At 40.0% G+C, this 21,798-nt stretch overlaps 1 protein-coding gene across 1 annotated transcript in view; it reads right to left on the bottom strand.

Moving 5' to 3' along the window:
* The window catches only part of FRAS1 (Fraser extracellular matrix complex subunit 1), a 424,264-nt gene that overhangs the window by 215,232 nt on the left and 187,234 nt on the right, over positions 1-21,798 (bottom strand). The window contains exons 10-14 of the mRNA XM_030313622.1: positions 17,265-17,354; positions 15,374-15,409; positions 13,612-13,759; positions 11,995-12,138; positions 10,550-10,684 (exon numbers count right to left, since the gene is read on the bottom strand). Of these exons, the coding sequence (XP_030169482.1) occupies positions 10,550-10,684; positions 11,995-12,138; positions 13,612-13,759; positions 15,374-15,409; positions 17,265-17,354 (553 nt within the window). The remainder of the gene's footprint in view (positions 1-10,549; positions 10,685-11,994; positions 12,139-13,611; positions 13,760-15,373; positions 15,410-17,264; positions 17,355-21,798) is intronic.

Here is a 21,798-nt window from a genome sequence, read left to right on the forward strand (position 1 = left end):
AGAAATTTTAACGTGTGCTTCTCTAAGCAGACAATGCAGCCCTTTTCCAGGAAAGCGTAAAAAGCACTTCCTGTGGGCCACTTCTCATCTTCCGGAAAGCTCTCCCAGACCTCAGGCAGTGGATCCAGACACGAGTGGACTCAGCCTTCAGTTCAAAATGCTCCTCAGGAATGAAAAGGAGCTTTGGTCCCTCACCTTCTCCATGGCCTTTTGGAATAAGTTCCTCTGCCATTCCCAGGGAACTGGCACACTTGATCAGCAGACCCTTTGAGGTTTACCACTGAGGCTGAGTTCAGATCTCCAAACCACCAAAGGGGTTCTCACTCACAACTACACAGAAGCAGCCCAAACGGCAGGCACAAGCAGCTATGCCACCCACAAGTCAAATTCCTTCATTTCGTGCCTGATCCATTTTGTAGCAACTGCTAGCTTTCATTCTTATCACACAAATGACTGGGAAGTACTTGCCAAGTGCTAAAGTATTATCAGGAGATAGTGGGTAAATTTCCAATAGGAAGCTCTTGTTGTATCTTACAATCAATTTGCCCATTCCTTGCTTTCCTAATCTGCAAAGTGGGAATAAGCTTCGTTGCACCTAACTCACAGGGAGCTGGCGAGATGACACATTTGAGAACACAGAGAACATGGCAGGTGATGCGGTGAGTAACATACCCTGGGAGACCTAGCACCTGTGGCTTTAACGGGTGTCAAAAGCAAAGTAATTATAAAGGGAACAAATGAAAGTGCAGCAGGAGACAGGAGAGGAAAGGACAGAAAAGACTACAGGAAAGGCGGGTTCACTTAGAAAGGAAGTGAACAGAACTGTCAGAGATCATTCCAGCAGTTACAAGAAGGGGTTCCAGCCTTTTCCAGAGGACTCATACTCTAAAGTTATTCCTTTGCAATCTCTACAACACATTAACAAAAGCCCTTTGGAATAGCTTGGTGAGGGCTTGAGGGGAAGTCCAAGTGCTGGGCAGACTACTCCCCTTACCCCCTGGTACAGCCCCACAGGAGGCCAAGGCTACTTGTCTAAGAAGCGTAAATGCCAGACAAATTTAAGAGGAAAGGTAGTTCATAGGCGTAATCATCATTTTTGATCCTTTTACTGCAATCTTCTCTCCCCTCCAGGCTAGGTCTCTGTCCCCAACCTTCCTCCTTGTGCCAACAAAAAACCTTATACCCTGAAATGGGAATATTTGGTCTCCGTACATTCCGAAAAGTCCTATGTACTTGAGGGAGATCATAACAGAAAAAATACAAATACATGAAAAAAATCTTTTGCTTCAGAAATAGCCAGAGATATGCAAAGTAAACAAGAGAGCAGCAACTATATGCAATCAATTAAATGTACACACAGTGATCTGTATACATCTTAGAAACAGAGCTTAGAAAGAAAAAAAAGGGGGGAGTGGGGAGAATGATTCATCAAGGTAACAAATATACCAGTCTGCTGGAGGATGGTGATAACAGGGGAGGCTATGTGTGTGTGAGAGCAGGGAGTAACTGGGAAATCTCTGTGCCTCCCCTTTTATTTTGCTGTGAACTTAAAACTGCTCTAAAAAATAAATAAATAGAGTCTTTAAAATTAAAAAAAAGGAAAAGAATGAAATAGCTACTTACCAATATTTATGAATATTTAAAAGAGTTCTCTTTATTATTATTATTTTTTTAACGTTTTTATTTTATTTTTTGAGAGACAGAGACAGAGCACTAGTTGGGGAAGGGCAGAGAGAGAGGGATACACAGAATCTGAAGCAGGCTCCAGACTCTGAGCTGTCAGCACAGAGCCCAACGCGGGGTTCGAACCCACGAACCGTGAGATCATGACCTAAGCTGAAGTCAGATGCTTAACTGACTGAGTCACCCAGGCACCCCTATTTATGAATATTTAAAATAGGTGCATACAAAACAAAAAGAGCACACACACACACACACAATACATATTAAATTGCATTAGAATAGTTCCTTAAGTGGGGGGTTGGGGGGAGGAGAAATGGAAATAGGTTACAGGAGCAAAACGGATGGGCAGACAGATGGGCATAGATAGATAAGCAAGAGAAATAGCTTGCCCAGGCTAATGATGGAAATGAACACATAAGTATGATTAAGTCAACCATCTTCATGTGAATCCCAAGAATAAGTAAAAGAAAGAAATTAAACAAACTTCCATTTTGTGCCAATCAACCTGACAAACAAGAAGAATCGTAACACCTAACGCTCACAAGGGTGGTAGGAAGTAGGCACTCATTTGTGTCTAGCAGGAGTACAAGTTATAACTTTTTCAAAAGGCAGTCACATATTAAAGTGTCAAAGGTTTCAACAGTACATATATAACTTGGACACAGAAATTGAAGAACTTAGCCTAATCCAATATATTTTCCACAATTTTCTATTAAAACTGTTTACATCGGGAGGAAGCCAAACCATACGAGACTCTTAAAAACTGAGAATAAACTGAAGGTTGATGGGGGGTGGGAGGGAGGGGAAAGTGGGTGATGGGCATTGAGGAGGGCACCTGTTGGGATGAGCACTGGGTGTTGCATGGAAACCAATTTGACAATAAATTTCATATTAAAAAAAAAAAAAACAACTGTTTACATCGTGGGGCGCCTGGTTGGTTAAGCGTCCAACTTCAGCTCAGGTCATGATCTCATGGTTCCTGAGTTTGAGCCCCACGCCGGGCTCTATGCTGACAGCTCAGAGCCTGGAGCCTGCTTCAGATTGTGTGTCCCCTTCTCTCTCTGCCCCTTCCCCACTCATGCTCTGTCTGTCTCTCAAAAATAAGTAAACATTAAAAAAATTATTTTAATGTTTACATCATGGTTATTTATGGTAATGGAAAAATTAGGAACAAACATCACACCACAGAGGACTGGCTAAATGAATTCTTGCATAGCCCCAGATGGAAAGTTATAAAACAGCTTTAAAAAGATTTTGTAGAAGGATAATAAATAACATGGAGAAAACAGGCAATAAAACTATATGTAGAGTGTGATTTTACCTTTGAAAAATAAATAAATGTGTGTATATCTGTGTACATAACACACACACACACACACACACACACACACACTCTCATAAATTGGGAAGACATTCACCAAACTACTGACAGTAGTAATTTGGGACAGTTTGAGTCAGGGATTTTCGCTGATTTTTTATTGTGCCTTGAATTTTACTGACTTCATCAAATTATTTTTTGTAATAAACATGAATTCATTTCGTATTTAGGGGAAAAATTTACTGAAAGGGGAGGAAAAAAATAAGCCTGTAATCCTTTTCCTTAAGGCACATGCTGGGTAAATAGCTAATTAATCTATTAACCACATTTGTGATATAGCTGAATGATTTACTCATCTTGGGTAACATATTTCAATTTTCAGCAAGGTCTTCTGTAGAACTTGGACCAAAGGGTTGACTTCCCAGTGGGCAGAGGCTTTGTCAGGTACACACGAAGAGAGATTTTACACTCAGGCCAGCTTTGCATTGGTACATAAGTCAAGGATAATGGCAGACATTCGGCTCATAAGAAATGTTCTTAAAGTTATCTTTTCTATCTCCTGCCCCTCTACCTGTACTTCTAAATCTACAACACAAGAACACCACAAGAGCTTTCAAATGCAGTGACCACCTTGGCCCAGCTTGAGCCAAATGGAGCTCTCAGATTCCACTTATCCACTGTGACTGTTGGCAACCCACAGCTGCTAGGACTCCCTGGGTTGTTTTTTTTTTCAGCCCCCATTAATTAAATGGCTATTGATTTCTCCACTGATACCTTGATTCTATTTATCTACAGAAATTGAAAAGCCAGAGGGACCACCAACCAAAACCAAGCTTTTGATGGGGAGAATTCTCAGACTTCCTGGCTGCACTAGCATAGCCTGCTCAGATCTCAACAGTGATAACATGGAGGTGCTGTTTGCTCTGTGGGCAGCCTTAAAAGGGAGGGGAAGGTTGTGCAGGGAGAGAGTTGGGGTGGGGAATAGGAAAAAGAGAGAAAGAATGTATGCCATGTATGCCATATAGCCTAGTTAAAATAACTGAGAACCCTTGGACCTGGGCAGAAAGCCAAAAGTCTTGTCACTAGTTTGCAATCCATAGCTAAAATATTTGGGGGTTCAGATTTGTCAGGAAGAATGGACTCTGTCTGGAAGATAAACTCCCTTGCATTTGTGGCGGGCTTTCTCTGCTGGTATGTGATACTTCTGTCTGTCATTTGTCTTTTGGCATACGCAGCAAGGGTCTGTAAGCAGCACAGGCAAATGCCAAACATAGCTAGTCTCCTGCTACAGCAAAGGTCGCAGGCACAACACTGCCAGCTGCTTTTTCCTTCTCTCCACTTAACCTTTACATGAATGTCCAAAGAGGGAGAGGCCTTGGACTACCATTGTCACCTGTTTCACTGGGTCTAGTTTACTCAAGAAGTATACATTCTAGGAGGGCAATCCTGTTGTGCTCTGTTCTGAAAGGCTTAAAACACTCTGTGGATACTACTTAATTTCCAATGATAGGTGGGTTTTTTGTTTGTTTTTTGTTTTTTAAAGAGTAACCCTTCTCACACCGACAAAGCGCTCCACTAAGTTGAAGTGGAGGGAGATAAAGATAAGACAAACAGAGGCGGGAAAAATACAGATTCTGGAATTTTCCCCAGGCTACACCTAGCCAAGAATCGCTGACAGGATTATTCCAGAGGGCCTTATATGTGCTTGGCACTGTGGGGAATTCAGAAGCATAAAACCAGTCCCTGCCTCAACAGTCACTTTCTATAATATACCTTTTAAAACTGCCTTTATAGCACTGATAGTAATGAATTCATCGACTGGTAACTACCTGAAATTATCTGTATACTTATTTACTGACTCTTCTCCCATTGCAAGAAAGTAAGTTCCTTAACCCCAGGGCAGTTTTCTGCCCATTCACTCTATATCCCAGTTCCCAGGTACATGAAAGAGACTCAACAAATATTCCTTGCACGAACAGAATGGAAGAGACAAGAATATCACTTGAAGCAATAAGTCCCCCTTACAAGACACTCAGCAATTAAGTGAGAGACCGTAATTGCTATAGAATATCAGAAGAGTCTTGAGCAATGCATACAATTTAAAGAGCAGAACAGAATGAGCGAAGGCAGAGTGTGGTAGGATGTGCTGGGCCCCCAAACTGAATGTGTGATCTGGCAATGAAAAAGCGACTGATGACCCTCCAATTCTAGGGGGGTGTTGGAGGGGCCACAGAGGATGATAGCTTCACAGTGACCATCCCTACAGGACAAGGGGGTAGGGGAATCCTTGTCTTCTTGAGGATTTCAGAACAGCAGTTTCATAAATGCCTTTGCCAAGAGCTCTGCCCCAGGTACAACTAGGCTGAGCTAAGCCACATGCTGGAACATAATGCCAAGACCCATTAAGTCTTCACTGCTTTGGCCCTGGCTCCAAGGGTCAGTGCTTCATTTCCACAAATGGTTGGGCTGCTCTGCTCAAACAAAATTCCAACAAATAATTAACTTGAGAAGTTCCTCTGTTCAAACTACAGCTTTTAAAACTCAGCTAGGCCAGCATCCTATATGTAAATTTTACAAGCTTAGTTATCCTAAGTTTTCCCTCTAATTATACCATAATTTTGGCTAAGAAAAAAAATTCCAGACTCTCAACATTTAATTTGAGCATTTTTAAAAAATAAAAGGATTTTAACTTGTGAGAATACAGTTATTTCTCCATAACATAGAAAAGTGGATTTTATTTTAAATCAGACACAAATGGCACAAAACTCTTTGTTTCTTAATGCAAGCTATTTGGTTTTCATTCTCATAAATTGAAAAATAAACAAAGAGATTCAATGACAATAGCTGCCTTTTGTTGCCCACATACAATGTGCCAAGCATAATATACTTCTATTTTCAAACATCTTTTCTAATGTTCATCATAACAGTGTAAAGTAGATGATATTATCCCCATTTTACAGACGGGGAAATTGAGGCTCAAGCAGTTAAATGACCTGTACAAAGCCATATAGCAGTAAGTGGCAGAGTTAAGAATCAAAATGATCCTCTCTCATACAAACCTGTAAAATGGTCAATGGCTTGGTTCTTTAAGTTTAAAAATCTGAGACTACACAGCAATCAGATATAGAATAAACTGCATAGATTTGTATGTTTATATGATTATTTTTTCTTTTACATCTCTGTTAGCAGCAGCCAACCCAGCCTTGATTGCAAGCTCTCAATAGGAAAATATGATAGCATCTTATTTCACTTCATATCCTCAGGACTTCCAATGGTGGTCAAAGGAGAATGAATGGAGGAGCGAGAGAAATGGAACAGGGAAGGACAATGAAAAGCAGAAATATAAGTCTTCTAACTCATATGGAGGGCTTACTAAGTGCCAGGCACCATCCTAAATGACATATGTGAATTCATTCATTTAATCCTTATACTCATGCTATATGGCTGACATTATTGTCCCTACTTTACCCATAGGCAGCTGAAGCGTGGGGTTAAAAAATGCACTGTTTGTGGTGACAGAGCCAAGACTGGAGTCCAGATAGTTTGGCTTCCAAGCCTACAGTCTTAAGCACTGTGTCACAGTCCCTCCCATGTCTGGGTCTGCGAATGAAGGTAGCACTTGCCACAGGGTACACACAACTCCATCCTCAGGTCTTTGTGAATACTGGAGGTTTGCACTGGACATATCAAACGCTGACATACATATAAAAATGGGCACCTGGGTGGCTCAGCAGTTAAGCGTCTGACTCTTGATTTTGGCTCAGGTCGTGATCTCACAGTTGGTGAGTTCAAGCCCCATATTGGGCTCTGCACTGACAGCACGAGCCTGCTTAGGATTCTCTGTCTCCCTCTCTCTCTGCCCCTCCCCTACTCATGCTCTTGCTCACGCGCTCTCTCTCGCTCTCTCTTTCTCAAAATAAACATTAAAGAATAAAAATGGGTTGAATTCTACTCTTTCTTTACTCAAAGTTATAGTCTTATGAGCTGCTTATTTTTAACTAATCTTGCATGATGTGTGTTAGTTTGATTGTTTTTAACTTTTTTTTCTTATGGGTTCCCTTACCTAGGATTTGTGTGTGCAACAGTTCAATGGTTCCACCAGGGCAGAACAGAGGTTGACTGAAAAGAGGGGTAAGACAGGTAAGGAAGAATGTTTTCAGGGCATAGTGAGGTGAGTCTAGATCCACATTTAGATTTCATAACAGGGTTTCTAAGACGAAGCAATGGAACCACAACTCTGGTAGAGAGAATACAATAAATCCATAAGTGGTACCCAAAGGGTCATGCAGGAAAGGTGCAAGGTCATGCAGTGGTTGGGAGGAGCAAGGACCATCCACATCTGAGTCAAAACTGACCATCAGGCTGGGATGACTAAGACACAGGCTATTGATTCCTGGAAATGGGTCATAACAAGACAAGGTAGAAAGAAGCAAATTAGAAGCCCAGTCCTAGGACTTGATGTCCACAGGGTCGAGAGGACAGGGACAGAGTGGACAACAGGCCTGTTGGACCAGATCCAACTGGTGGCAAAGAAAGTCTAAGCCCGAAAGCCAGGTCTTAAATGTGTGTTCTGGTCCCTAAAAGGGTGATTACTCTTTTGCCCTACCTGCTACAGAGAAGAGGCAACGTATATACTGCCTGTCTCCAACTTAGACTGGCATAAAAACTGGGTGGTGCTGAGCCTGAAGGGGAAGTGATCAAACTCCAACAGTTTGGAGTTTCATTTAGAAATGAAGCAGTGACTGGTATAGGAGTACCTAATGTAGTCTATCACTACAATAGCATTCAGTTTAATCAAGCACGAGAATGTAATAATGATATGAATATATGCACGCATAGGAACACATTCATCTGCACCTGTGTATATGTGTGTGTATACCACAAAACCGAAGGGAAAAGGGGAAATGACAAGGGCCCTGAGGATGCGACTCTCTGGCAGGACTCAGTGTCTTCTCTCACCCCTCTCCTGGTTTACCTGCTCCTACTCTTTCTCCTGGTTTACCTGCTCCTACTCTTCTGTTGGAGAGCTATGTGCTTCTGTGCCACTTGGCTCTGCCCCATATTTTTCTCTCTGCCTTATATTCAACAGAGTGAGCATGAATATTAATCAGGTAATTTCTGGTAATTAGTTTCCTCAGCACAGTGTTCACTCTCTTTTGGTTTTGATGGGTCAATAAAGTGGCAAATTATGCTGGTCATAATATAAATGACCCTGCCAAGAGGAATCAATCCAGAAGAACCTGTTGTTACCATAAAATAGCAGGCTTCTTTTTGAAAAGTTTATTACATGCTAGAAGAGGACTGGTTTGCTGACCAACTTCCAAGGTCAATGATGAGAAGCCACCAAAAATAGCACAAGCACAAATGTTGCAAAAAATTCCAATAATGAGAAAGCTTATTTGGAAAGCTTATTTGGGCCATCTCAGCATTGAAACAGTATATGGAAATTGATCACTAGTTTTGCTTTAATTTTTAAGATCACTCTCACGTACACTCTCTCTCTCTCTCTTCTTGCTCTCCTCTTTCTTCTCATTTTATGCATAAAAATGCAACCAGGCTGAACTAAAGCAAATTGGTTTAATTCCCTGGAGGGAGCATGAACAAATTTTCCCAGCAACTTTCTACCAGAGGCATTTGTGTATGGGTATGTGGATGGAATGTGGAAGCAGTCAGCTACGTAAACCAGTAATCAAATGAAACATTACTCATTTCAAAGTGCCCTATAACAGCATGAACATCACCAATTAAAACATTGAGCATGGGAGAAAGGAAAACGGCCCCTCAGAAAAAGAGAAAGAAAAAAGTAAATATGTATGTGGGATGTGTGGCAGGGGGTTGAGGTGTTATGGAGGGAAGAATAAAATCTAAGGGGAATTAATTCCCTTTTAAAGGCAAATCTGTCACAGGAGTGCTAGTAGGAGGTCTCTTTGATGGGATAGAAGAAAGGAGTAGAGAATACATTCATTAACTTCATCAAATTGAAATTTCAGCAGTTTACCTAAATTGCCCAACCATTACACACCTACAAAGGCATTTGGATGTGCCCACTTTGAGCCTGTTCTAAAATAACAGTAAATAGCACATGATAAGTAAGAAACATTAAGGGGTCTTTTATCTCTTATGGCTGAGGCTCCTATTGAAACACTGGTCTTTCAAGGATCACCAAAGGATAATATGTGTCTTCATTCATCAAACACTTGTTCAACAAACGTTGAACACTTTGTCCAGCCCTTGATGTTGGGGATACAGAAGATATTTTTACAGGTTGCAAAAAGCCCCCAAGCCAGACTCAGAAGCTAGTGTGCCTTCTGTTTTGTAATGTGACTGGCTCCAGGATCAGCCCCACCATCCTCACATCAGTAGGACATTAATAGTACCAGTGTTTCCCTTCAAGATGGTTTCTATTATCCCGTGGATGCTGCTTCTGCCCTCAACCTGGAATGAAGGAGGCCATCAGACTTTCCACAGAGCATCTTCCCATGCCATAGAGCTCATTCAGCCCACACAGCTGGTGAATACCATGCACTTACTCTCTTTCACTATATTCTCTCCAAATGATCTTCCTGAAAATCTAACCAAGGGCATAAATGAGGGAAGAATATCAGCCGACCCTAAGACCAGCCCACCTTTTGAGTCTCATCACATCTCTGCCCCTCTCCTGCTCAGCTGCAGAGCCTAGCTCCCAGAGCTCCCTGGTAGGACACCCAAGCTTCTCTCTCTGGCCTGTCTGCCTGTTCAGGTTTGCCCACCACTGCATACCCTGCCTTAGGTTCTGAGCACATCTGATTCTGTCTCCTCCTGCAGACCAGCTAGGACCCTGCCCTTTGTCTTTGCTTCCACCATTACCCCTTTTCCCATTCCTGCATTTATTTATTTGTTTCTTATTCCTACATTTAACAAAATTCTTTATACATTTACTTCTTTACTTATACTCATGATTATAATCACTGTTAAAAACATGGTCCAGTATAAGCAACAAATTAAATTACACTAAGACCACTCCAACCTCCAGAGACTATTATAATATTAAGAATATCAACTAGCTCTTTAGACACATAAAGCTACCAAAGCATGCAGACACTAAAGTAAGAGTAAATGGAAATGCCATCATCTATTTTGCATGTCCATGTTTGTTACTTATGACGTCACTTTCTTATTTCTGTTTCTCCCTCTCTCTTCAGGTAGAAATAAAGTTTTGAAAATATATAGATATATTTCTCTCTTCATTTTCATTTAAGCCCTGTGTATTTACACTATGAAGGAATCACACTTACAATATAATGACAACCCTGAACTGAATAAAGAACTGTTCCAGTGCCCCAAGGTGTGTGCAGAAGGACTTAGAGAAATCTCACCACATGCACACATCACCAAAGCACTAATAAGGTTATAAAAACAACATGTGTCATCTCTCATCCACTGTTCTGGGCCCATCAGGAGTCTCTCTCAGAGTTTCTTCTCATACTTGAAAAGCTGCTCACAGCTCCCCGTGGCCCCGGATCACTTGAGGGTGGGGGTGGCTTTCTTGGTGGCCCAGCCAGTGATTACCTGAGCAGGAGTGGCGATCTTGGTAGAAGCCGTCCCCGCAGGTGGGCACACACTGGCCATGCTGCATCAGCAGAGGAGGCTGGCAGGACGAACATTCCAGCCCACTGGTACACGTGGAGCACTGAGGCTGGCAGGCTGGCTCCAGACAGGGGTGGGAGAAAGAAAAAGGGAAGCCCTGATTAGCTCAAAGACACCACCCCTGTGCCAATTCTTACATAGCCCAATCCTGAGGCTCTGTACTGAGAACAAGAAAGGCAGGAAAATTACTCTACAGTCTTCAGTTATATAACACACACTTCACGCCAGGCAATGCATGAAGTGCTTTATATGTATGGGTGCATTTAATCTTTACAACAACCCTATAGGGTGGTTAACCCCAATTTTTCATGTGAGGAACAAGCTACTAGAGGTTAAGTAACTTGCCCAGGGTGACATGAAGCTGGCATTTGAAGTCAGGAAGTTTGGCTCCTGAGTCTGTGCTCTTCTTATCCAATAACCCCCAATATCTTTCTCACTCAACCATTTCAAAAGAATATCCCTTGTCTCTCCTTCCACAACCCATGGCAGAGGTATAAATGACTTTCAAAAAGTCTAAAGATTAGGAGTCAGGAAAGAAAGTAGGGGGAAGTAAATAATTACCTTTCTTGAGGCTTGAAAATATCCTAGAAACTATTCTAGGCACTTCATGTATATTAACACTTAACACTTAATTCTCGCAAAAAACTTCTGAGGAAGGTACTAGCTAATACTACCCCACTTTATAGGTAAGAATACTGAGGCACAGAGAGGTTGAATCTCACACCAGGGTATAAACCTATATACTCTTAAATGGATAATTAGCTCTATGAGTTAGAGATAGGGAAAAAAGTAACTATGATTTGGCCTTAAACAAGCCAAAATTCTGCCAGGTAAGATCTCCTTCTCAGTTGCATAAGAACTCTGAAAATTCACATGAACCCATTTTGGATCTCCTTGATAACCCACAGGAGATAAACTCTATTACCGATTATCTGTTTGATGTTGAACAAGCCAGTTAATTTCTCTGGCCCACAAGTTCCCCATTTGCAAAATGAGAAAGTTCTAGTAAGTGATCTCGAATGTCTATGTCAATTCCAAACTTCAATCTTGGATTAACTGAGTATTGTAATAAATGACACGAAAGATTCTGGAGATATTACTATCTTTGAAAGTCTTCAAAAAATGAAAAATCCAATAACAACCACCTAGTAACATCAGACCTCCACATCATCTATCCCCCAGTAAGCATGAAAACACCTGTGAAATGTCAGAAGAAAGACACTTGCAGGTAGAGATGCCAAGTAAACTATGGATGACATTACTACCTTCGAAGGGTTTTTGGAAGTTATGCATTTCTTGAGTGCATCACCCCTCCTTGACAACAGTGAGCCTCAGTCCACCTCTCGGCTATCTGCCCAGAGCCATACCTAAACAGAGAGCACCAGCCTGGTAAAATCCCAGACCACAGCTGTGCACACACTGTCCATTCCGCAGCAACTTTGTGGGGTCCCGGCAGAGGTCACAGTGCTCTGGAGACTGAGAGCAGGTCAAGCAGTCTGGGTGGCAATGAACTACAATCAAGGACAAAGAAGAGGAGAATTTGACAAAGACCATATCATTTCTCTTACATTCTTCCAAAAAAGAATCTACAGAGTATATGGGGCTATATTGAAGAAGAAGAACAGAAAACTCTGGAACTTGGGTATGAAAAAGACCCCAAAATAGCAAAAATGATTTCAATGCAAGATTTCAAAGAATCTCTCCTTGTCTGAAACACTATTACTGTCTCTGGTAGCTCCACATTGAAGACACTAAAAATGTTACAGGACAGCCCTATTAATGCTTCTACCTGCTAGAATGCCTCTACAAACAGGAATTCTCAGCTCCATAATATATGATTTAAATGAATTCAATAGTTTATGTTTTCTTAGATGTTCTTAAGCTTTGGCATGTATAGAAAGTTAAAACAAAACACAATTTTTAAAAAGTTGTTTAAAAAATACAGCCAGCTTTATTCTTTTTCTCTAAAATTCAAATCTCATTCAAAACAATTGGGATTATCATCAAATTCAATGGCAATTGTCAGCAAAGGACTTCTTTCAGGTTTTAAAGTTGTCAGGGACCTGATATTCAAAGTATAGTACATTATAATATGCTAAATATTTGTTTAGGAAATCCCAGGGAGCCACTTTGGTGAAGGTAACGTAATTAAACCATAAAGTTGCTTTGCTTTTCCCATGATAAACTCTTCACAGAAACACTGTGATTAGCCAAAATAAGTTGAGTGCAACAAAAGCAACTGCCAATATGAAAAATTGCAACCCACAGAAGAAAACAATTAATTATGAAATATGAATGGAAGAAAATGCCACTTCTCCAAGAGAGACTAAGCTTATAGGCAAATTACTGCACAGCCAGAGCAACTCCAATGCTTGCCAACAATTATTAACTGGAACTAATTCAACCCCAGGTGATTTGAAAGCAGAGTTGCAGAACAAGTAGATAAAATTTTCTTTTGGAAGAAATTAATGAGTCTTTAAACTTCAAAAACCCATTTGAGAACTCCTAAGGAACCATCTGTTTAACAGCTCACCTTAAGAAAAAGAAAAAAAAAGGACACCTGTAACAAACTTTCAGCAATTGCCCTTATATCTTTAACAATGGAAGAGTCCTAACATATATATTTGCTTTTAAAAGTCTCTAAACTTTAGGTTATTTGATATCCATAATAATTTTGCAAGGTAGATGAGGCACATTTTATTAACAAGAAATTAAGATCTAAAGAGGGTCAATGACTCGCCCAAGATCACCTACCCGTAATCTGTTGAGTTTGGTAAATACATGGGCAAAGATAAAGCAATATCATTTGTTAGAAAAATTAGCAAGAAACCAATCAACCAACAAACCAACCCAGTAGGTGACTTAAAAAAAAAAACAAAAAACAAAAAAAACAAAAAAAAACCCACGAAGCGGGGAGAAAGAAGATCTCTGAATTTTTTGACAGTGAAAATATCTCAGTAGACATAAATCAGACATGGACCCACCTGATGTGCAATCCGGACAGCACTGTCCCTTCACCACTTGGGCTAGTGTGGCCACTGGACATGGTGGACAAGAGGGCTCATAGCAAGTTACCTGAGAGCCCCAGCACTCACACACTTTGCAAGGGCCATCCTCCCACTTCTCCCCTTCCTACATGAAACAGTAAAGAATGATGTTATCAGAATTGCAAAGATTCAGAAGACAGTTTGCTGGTGGAAAACTTACAGTTCCCATAAGGGACAAAATGAAAGTCCTGTTCAGTACCATGCAAATCTAACTCTGAAATAGGACAGTCATTGAAGAGTTGTTTGGTTTTTTTTTTTATTTTTATTTATTTTTGACAGAGAGAAAGAGCATGAGTGGGGGAGGGGCAGAGAGAGAGGGAGACAGAATCTGAAGCAGGCTCCAGGCTCTGCGCTGTCAGCACAGAGCCCGACACGGCATGAACCCACAAACTGCGAGATCACGACCTGAGCTGAAGTCAGACGCTCAACCAACTGAGCCACCCAGGTGCCCCAAAGAGTTTTAAATTAAAAAGGATAATATTACTCCTTCTTTGTTTATAATTGATTTATTTAAATGTAGAACCCAGGCAGAAAAATAAACTGAGAACACATTCTGGGGCTCATAAGTAAGAAGGATACAACACTTGTTTCTTAGCCTATATCACTAAAAAACACGAGAGGGGATTACTATGTGCCTATGATTAGTGGGTACATTACATGCAATCTTTATAATAACAGTGGGAAGCTGGTTAAAGCCCTGAGTTTCCTTACAGTTACTCCAGTAAGAGTAACAGTAGAGTCATTATATTTTTAAAATTACAGCTCTTGTATGACCATTTTTAGTGGGCCGTAGATGTGCCATGGGCTTTCTCACGCTAAAATATTCTTTTTGGTCAAGCAAATTATGGTAATGAACATTAATATTTTGATGGAGAATTCAAAGTGAATTATAAAGAACAATTCCTTTTTTGCTCACTATCCTACTCACCCTGAAGATAGGAAAGAGACAAGGGTTCCTACCAGAATGTTTTGGGGTGATGAAGGAGGTAAAACAGGAGAGAATAGAAGACCATATTATAATATAAATATTTGATAAAATATTTATTAAATCAATTGATGTTGAACACTCCAAACAATTAATGTGGCTATAGTTAGCAAAAATGAATGACAATGTTAGAAAAATCAGGAATATTATCTTGAGAAGGCAGAAGTGTTTTTCTTCCATTTCAAGGCAGATTGGATTCCTGGCCCCCTTATTCTATAGCCTTCAAAATTTTAAGCTTGCGTGTGTGAACAAATGTGCTTGCACTTTACCTTAAAAAGGAACCATACAATGTTTTCCTGTAAACAACCTTAAAAGAATGAACAATCAGTTTTGTTTTGGGGAACTAACACTCCCAAACCCCAAAAGCTCTCCATGCTTTGAAGAACATGAAATTGCATGGATGGTTAAACTGAATTTTCTAGGCCAGAAAAAATCAGAAAGAGGAAATCATCACAAGAAAGGGAAAAATATGTGTAGGAGCTTGTAGTTAGAGAAGTATTACCAATTGGGGAAAAAATAAGGTAAATAAAGAAGCAAAGTTCAATGAATCAAAGTGTTAGTTATCATTAAGATCCTTAATCTGGGACCATGGTGCCAACAAACATGACTATTAAAAAATACTATGGCAGTAAGGTTTCCCAGGACAGTTTATGCAGATCATTGCTTAAAACAATTCTACCAATATCCATGTACAAGTTAAAAATCTATACTTACTGGAATACGTTTAACTTCACTTGCATTTGAGGACATCTAGGAACAAAGAGAAATGTATTTATTATACCACTAAAAACACCATTAAACTGATCTATTTATTTTCTCATTTAAGAGTTATCCATTTTGCCCAAGTATCATGCAACATCATTCATTTATTATGAATAGAAAAAATCTATATATATCAAAAACAAGAAAAGCATACAATATGAGGTGAAGACAACATGCTTCAGAAATATTTGTGAATTCTGATTCTCCTTTTGTGCTTGAGCACATGGCTTCCATTCCCTTCAACATGAAGGACTTCACAGTCAAGAAATCTAAGCCTGTGGGGGCAAACTCTTGAATCTTGTATGGTACCACAGTACTCTGGGGATTTCGACTCATTTAAAGCAACTTGCTTTTCTTTAACTCTGCCGGGCTTAATTTACCTCCAAAAATGGGTAGGAAAATTGATACTATGGTTGAGAAAATAGAAATTCTTCATTTAGAGGCAGCCTTTAATCTCCTAACTTCTTAAGAAACAAGAACTAAATTATTGAATACCACTATGAAACAAACAATGCCAACAGCATAACAATGATGCCATTTCTTTAGCTTTTTGTTTTTGTTTTTGTTTTTTTTTTTTAATGTGCCAGCATCTGTTCCAAGTGTTTCATAGGTATTATCTCAATAGCCCCATGAGGTAAGTACTATTGTTATCCCTTCTTCACAAATGAGGATTAAGTAATTTGTCTAAAGTTATAGTCAGCTAGTATGTGGCAAAGTAGATATTTGAATTTAGAGCCCAAACTGTTAACCTCACACAGTATTCTCTCCAGCATACACAGGTTGACAGATGCAATTTTCCCAAATCATGAAGAAAAAGTAGGTAGGAATCAAAGTACTTAATCCCAATTCTTATCATTTTATTCTGATTGGTCAATAAAGCAGTTGTCTTTATGATCAACTGGCCTATTTTTTAGAACACAATTTATCAACACTACAAAATCCCATGTGGAAGATCTAGGCTATACAAATAGAGCAAACTTGAAGAGATTAAGACAAATATTTTTTTTCTTTGGGTATATAATTCTTAAAAGTACAGACTTAGAAATAAAACCTTAGCAAATGGAATTTCGTCCCCCATCCAATCCATCAAAATCCTTTCCATTCTACCTGCAAAATAAATCTAGAGCCTTCCTTCTGAGACCAAAACACCATCACCACTCCTGGACTATTGCAAAAACCTTCCAACCAGATCACCTACTGCCAGCCTCACCCCCTTCTGTCACTTGCTCACAGAGCAGCCAAAGTAACCCTTTCACAAGTAAGCCAGATCACAGCATGGCTGCTCAAAGCTCCTACAGCTCTTGTCTGTGTCACAGTAAAACACACGTTTACCATGGCATCCAGGCTACCTAGTGGACTCCGGCACCAAATCCTTTCTCCCCCATTCTCTTGGTTCTAGCCATAGTCACTTTCTTGCTGTTTCTTGAACACACCAAGCACACTTCTGCTTCAGTCGTCTTCATTTGCTGACTCTTCCTAGCACATTTTCTCTCCCCAGGTATCCACATGGCTTGCTCCCTCACTTCCCTTAGGTTTTGCTCAAATTTCTCCGCATAAGAGACTTCCCCAATCATACACTAACCTTATGCACCTGCCTCCTCTCAGCTACTGGCAGGTTTTTGTCTGTCCCTTGTGTGCCTACACTAGAGCATGAGCTCCCCGCAGCAAGAGCAGTGACTCTTCGAGCTGTTTGATTCTGTGTCTCTAGGACCTGGCACAGAGTAGGTGTACACATTTGATGAACAATGAATGGGTAAAAGATATGAGAAGGTAATGCCTCCTCATCAAACTAATTTTGAATTATTAATTTTTAATAGTCTTCAGTTAGTAGTCTGATACTCACAAATTCTACATTTTCTTCATAAACACAATAACCATTCCTTGAAATGCATTCAGGGCAGCATTTTCCATCTAAGTGAATTAATTCTTCACCCTGTAGAAGGATTGCAGAGGCACATATCAAATTACTATCTCTAGGTAGCAGTGCTAAATTGCACAACAGCTGGATTCCCTGACTGGAATGAAAAACCTTAGCAGATACTTTGTTTTGGCCCATTGCTTACTCCATCTCCCCCTGTTGTCTTCCTATGGAAAATCTAGGCAATGCACCTCACCCCTCCAAGTGCTTTTTTATTCCAGTTCTGGAATGCATGTGTACAGATCCTTGCATCATTTCCCACCCATGACCAGGAGCTCCCATGAATAAGAATGGCCAACATTGCGACGTCTGAGTGGTTTAGTTGGTTAGGCATCCAACTCTTAATTTCGGCTCAAGTCATGATCTCACAATTGGTGAGATGGAGCTCTGCATCAGGCTCTGTGCTTGGGATTCTCTCTCTCTCCCTTTCTCTCCACCCCTCCCCCACTCATGCACTCATGCTCTCTCTCTCTCTCTCTCTCTCTCAATCTCAAAATAAATAAACATTAAAAAAAAAAAAGAATGGCCAAGATTAATTGTGGTAGTATTGGAAAGTTATGAATTTCAGAAAAGGATCAGGCTATCTTAAACATACAAGGTTTGAACTTGTGATTTGGTTTCATTAACAGTGCTCAAATAAAACCAACACTTTTTCTTGAATATGAAATCAGATACATCCCTGTATGCACAGATGCAGTCTCAGGCATAAATTAAACAGTAGAAAACTAATTTTTATTCAGTGTTCTGAAACTGTTATCCACATAATCACTATTTTTTTAATTAATTATAAGAGGAAGGAAAAAAGGTCACACAAAGAAGGTAGATGTTTAACTTTCAAAGTCTTACTATTTTAATTTCCCAATATTAATAATTTCATAATTTTTATTTTTATTATAAAATAATAAATGCTTACTAAAAAATTAAACAATTATAAATTCTATAACCTAGAAAGTCCAATTCCACTGCAATCTACCTTCCAGGGAATCTGCTGTTAAAGACATGATTTTTGTTTATAATTTTTCATATGCATATACTAACATCTAATATCTATAGGCTAACGAGTATTCTTTAAAGCGCTTTCCACTTTCTAAAGATATATATACTGTCTAAATTATGGTGATGTTTCTTTAAATCAAGACATTATTTAATTTGGGATCTACATTACATTTAAAGTGCAGAAACCATGTTATGTAAAAATTGAATAACGTAGAATTGAGCAAACAGAATAATCACAATGATATTTCATGTTTAAAAACACTTTGCGCTACAAAATACATAAAATAAAAGCAGTGGTTGTCTTTGAATTGCAGCATTATTGATGGATTTTAAAGTCTCTTTTCTACTTTTCTTGAGTTGTCAATTTGTGAAATGAATATGTATTATTTTAATGAAGGAAAATACACACTTTTAAAAGAAATACAAAAATACATGAATGATTGTAACTTTTTATAGTGCCTCAAAACTGATTTCAAAAAGAAAGGAGTTGTATAGACAGACCACTGTCCATCAAAATGTAATGCCCATCAGAGGCCAAGGGAGAGCAGTGGATGCTATAAGGAGCAGGCGTATTTACATATAAATGGTTTTGCAGAAACGTGACAAATCAGCTGGTAGCGCAAGACTAACCCAGAAACAGTGAAATTTGCTGTCAAAGCATATAAAAAGGTTTATATGCATGTAATCTAAGATGCTTAAAACAACATTTTAAAACAAGACAGAATATGTGTACTTCTATTGAAGACAAAACACGTGAGCAATTCTTGAGTGCCCACTCCATACATACAGAGAAAACTGAAAATGGAGCCGGCATCATCCCAGTAGGGCAAGGAAGGTAGCAGTTTTGAGTCTTCAAACACTACTGTAAATAACAGCAAGCCTTGCTGCTGGGGAACAAGGATTCAGTTTTGGTGAGGTAGGGAGTTCTAAATAGATGTGCTATTTATAGAAGAAGCCTGGATGCCCCAAACTGCGTCAGTTCACTGCGGTGAGGAGCTGGCTCCAATTAGCATTTGACTTTTGCTTTGAGAAAAATTGCTTTGCGGAACAAAACTAATTCTTTTCTTTTTAAGAGGATTCTGCTGCATAGGTCAGGTGGAATCTGCTAACCCCTCCCCACCGAATCACACCAACATCTATCCACCAGACGCAAGACTGTGTGATTCCACTCGCTTGCCCATTGGAAAAGGAAACACTCTTTTAAGGGAATTTTCCTCCACTGGAGAATGGAAAGGTACCTCATACTTATGGTATGCCTACCCTCTTCTGTGCATTTTGCTAGAAGCTTCAATCCCACCTCCCCCACACTACCATCATTTTATGCCTCATATGTGAATGCTAAGTCCTTTAAAAAACAAAGTAATTTGACTTCTTGAATTCATGCTCAAAAATACCCCAAAATGTAGAAAAAATGAGAATCATCATACTATGCTATTTTACTATTGATTTATTTGTGTTTCGGTGTCTAGGGATTTGGTTGGATACATCAGAAACAAACATCATATGATTCTTTCCTTTTTTAAAAAAGAAAAACTGTGTGCTGATTTCCATGCTACTCAGAACACTGCTGTTGATAACCAATGTGATAATTCTTACAGTGGTGAAGGTGCACAATTCTGTCTCTTCTTCTAGAAGTTTATTTTTTTGCCTCTTTGTGGATGTACATACACTTAGATTTAATCTATCCTTGGTATCTAGGATTAGAAACCAAATGACCTTGGTATTCTAGATAAGGCTAAAAGTGGGGTAGAACTGAATAAAAATACCAATAGCCTACTTTCACACTCCCCTGGCAGATAGTCATTTTCTTCAGATGCTCCTAATGCATTTAATTCATACTTCCATAATCATTGGTGCTACTGCATATTATGATTTCTGTTTATGTATCTGACTTCCCCCAAAGCCTGGAAACTCTTGAGATTAGAATGTGTCTTATTCCTCTTTTTATCTCCAAGCTAAGCAGAAGTTAGGAAGTTTGTATTCCAGGCGTTCACAAGGTCATTAACCAGTGCTATTTGCAGAAGCATGGCACAGAATGAAGGCTAAGGGATATTTCTGGTAAGGTTCAATTTTGGTTAAAGTTTCATTCTGGTTCCAGTTTAGAACCCAGTGCCTTAAACCACATTTGGAAACACAGAGGTCACCTGGAAGACACTAGTTTAGTTAACTAAAGACCTGGAGAAATGGGATAAAGGCATTGGAACTCCTCAGTTCATAAATGAGGAGCTGGGGGTGAGAGAACTGGGAGGAGATGAGATTGTGCTGTGGGGTGACTGGAGGGCAGTCAAGGCCCTCTGCACTTACCTCAGTGGTCGCTCCCCATTTTTTCTAAGAACAGCAAAGATGACCTGGCATACGGGGGCCACAGATAGGTGTCGTGGAGGATAGCAGGCACTTGGAAATGCATTAGCATTGGAGACAGTGGGTCAAATTATTTTCTGTGATTGAGACTCTTTGTTCAGACTTCACTGGAAATAGGTGGCTACAGAACCCACCCCACCAGAATCACCTCTCCCACATTTTCCATAAACCCTGGGATGTTATTAGGCAAATTGAAACCTTAGAAAATAACCCTGCATCCTCAGGGAGACTGCCAAGGCCAGGAAGCCCAGCCTCAGCCTGAGACAGAGGGAGAAAGAAAAGGGCCCTGAGTAGGATTTTTCTCATCTTCATCCAACCATTCTGACTCCCCTGACATCAAGAAGGAAAGGAAATGAAAAGGCGTGTGGGGGGAAATAAATCTGCAAAAGCAAGACCCTCTTTACCTAAATATGTTTCAGCTCTGCCAAGACTTAGAAGTAAGAGGCAAAATGAAAAATCACCCTGTCATTGACAGCCCTGTTTGAAAGGTTGTTCCTCCTCAGGCTCAGTGCTAAGAGGAGCTGAGATGTGGGGGAGAAGAACTAGAAAGAAAAATGCCTTCACAGACGTCCAGTGCTTCAGATCTTCTGAGTTTCCCTCATCTACTCAAGTTCACAACCCTGCGGGAAATTGGTGGGGCGGATGGGAGCGGTGAGGGAGAAGGACACAACTTTAAAAGCAATTTGTTTTGCAATGGGTCAAAATTGAGTTCAAAGAGGAAAAAAAAAAAAGCAATTTCCCTACAATATACATCTATAGTCCAAACAGAGCCTGCTTTGTTAGAAGCTTCTAGAAATTCTGCAGACAGCAAAAGTCAACAGAGGTCAACTGAGTTAATTATTTATGAGGTTCCCCTCCCTCTCTTTAAAACAAAAACAAAAACATTTCATTTTCTTTCCTGATCCACAGAAGCAGCCTGTAGGGGCTGGCTCTCCTTTCTGCTAAATGCTGCCAGTGGGGCCTGCAACAGAAGCTGGGCCATGGGAGCACCTGCAGACCTCTGTTTTACAAACATAGCAAGCTGGGCAGGCCCCCAGCCATGAGGTCCAGCTGCGCTGACTGATAGGCTAATGTCCCATATCATGTCCTTCCCTTTCACGTC

This window comes from Lynx canadensis, chromosome B1 (genome assembly GCF_007474595.2).
Source record: "Lynx canadensis isolate LIC74 chromosome B1, mLynCan4.pri.v2, whole genome shotgun sequence".
NCBI lineage: Eukaryota > Metazoa > Chordata > Mammalia > Carnivora > Felidae > Lynx > Lynx canadensis.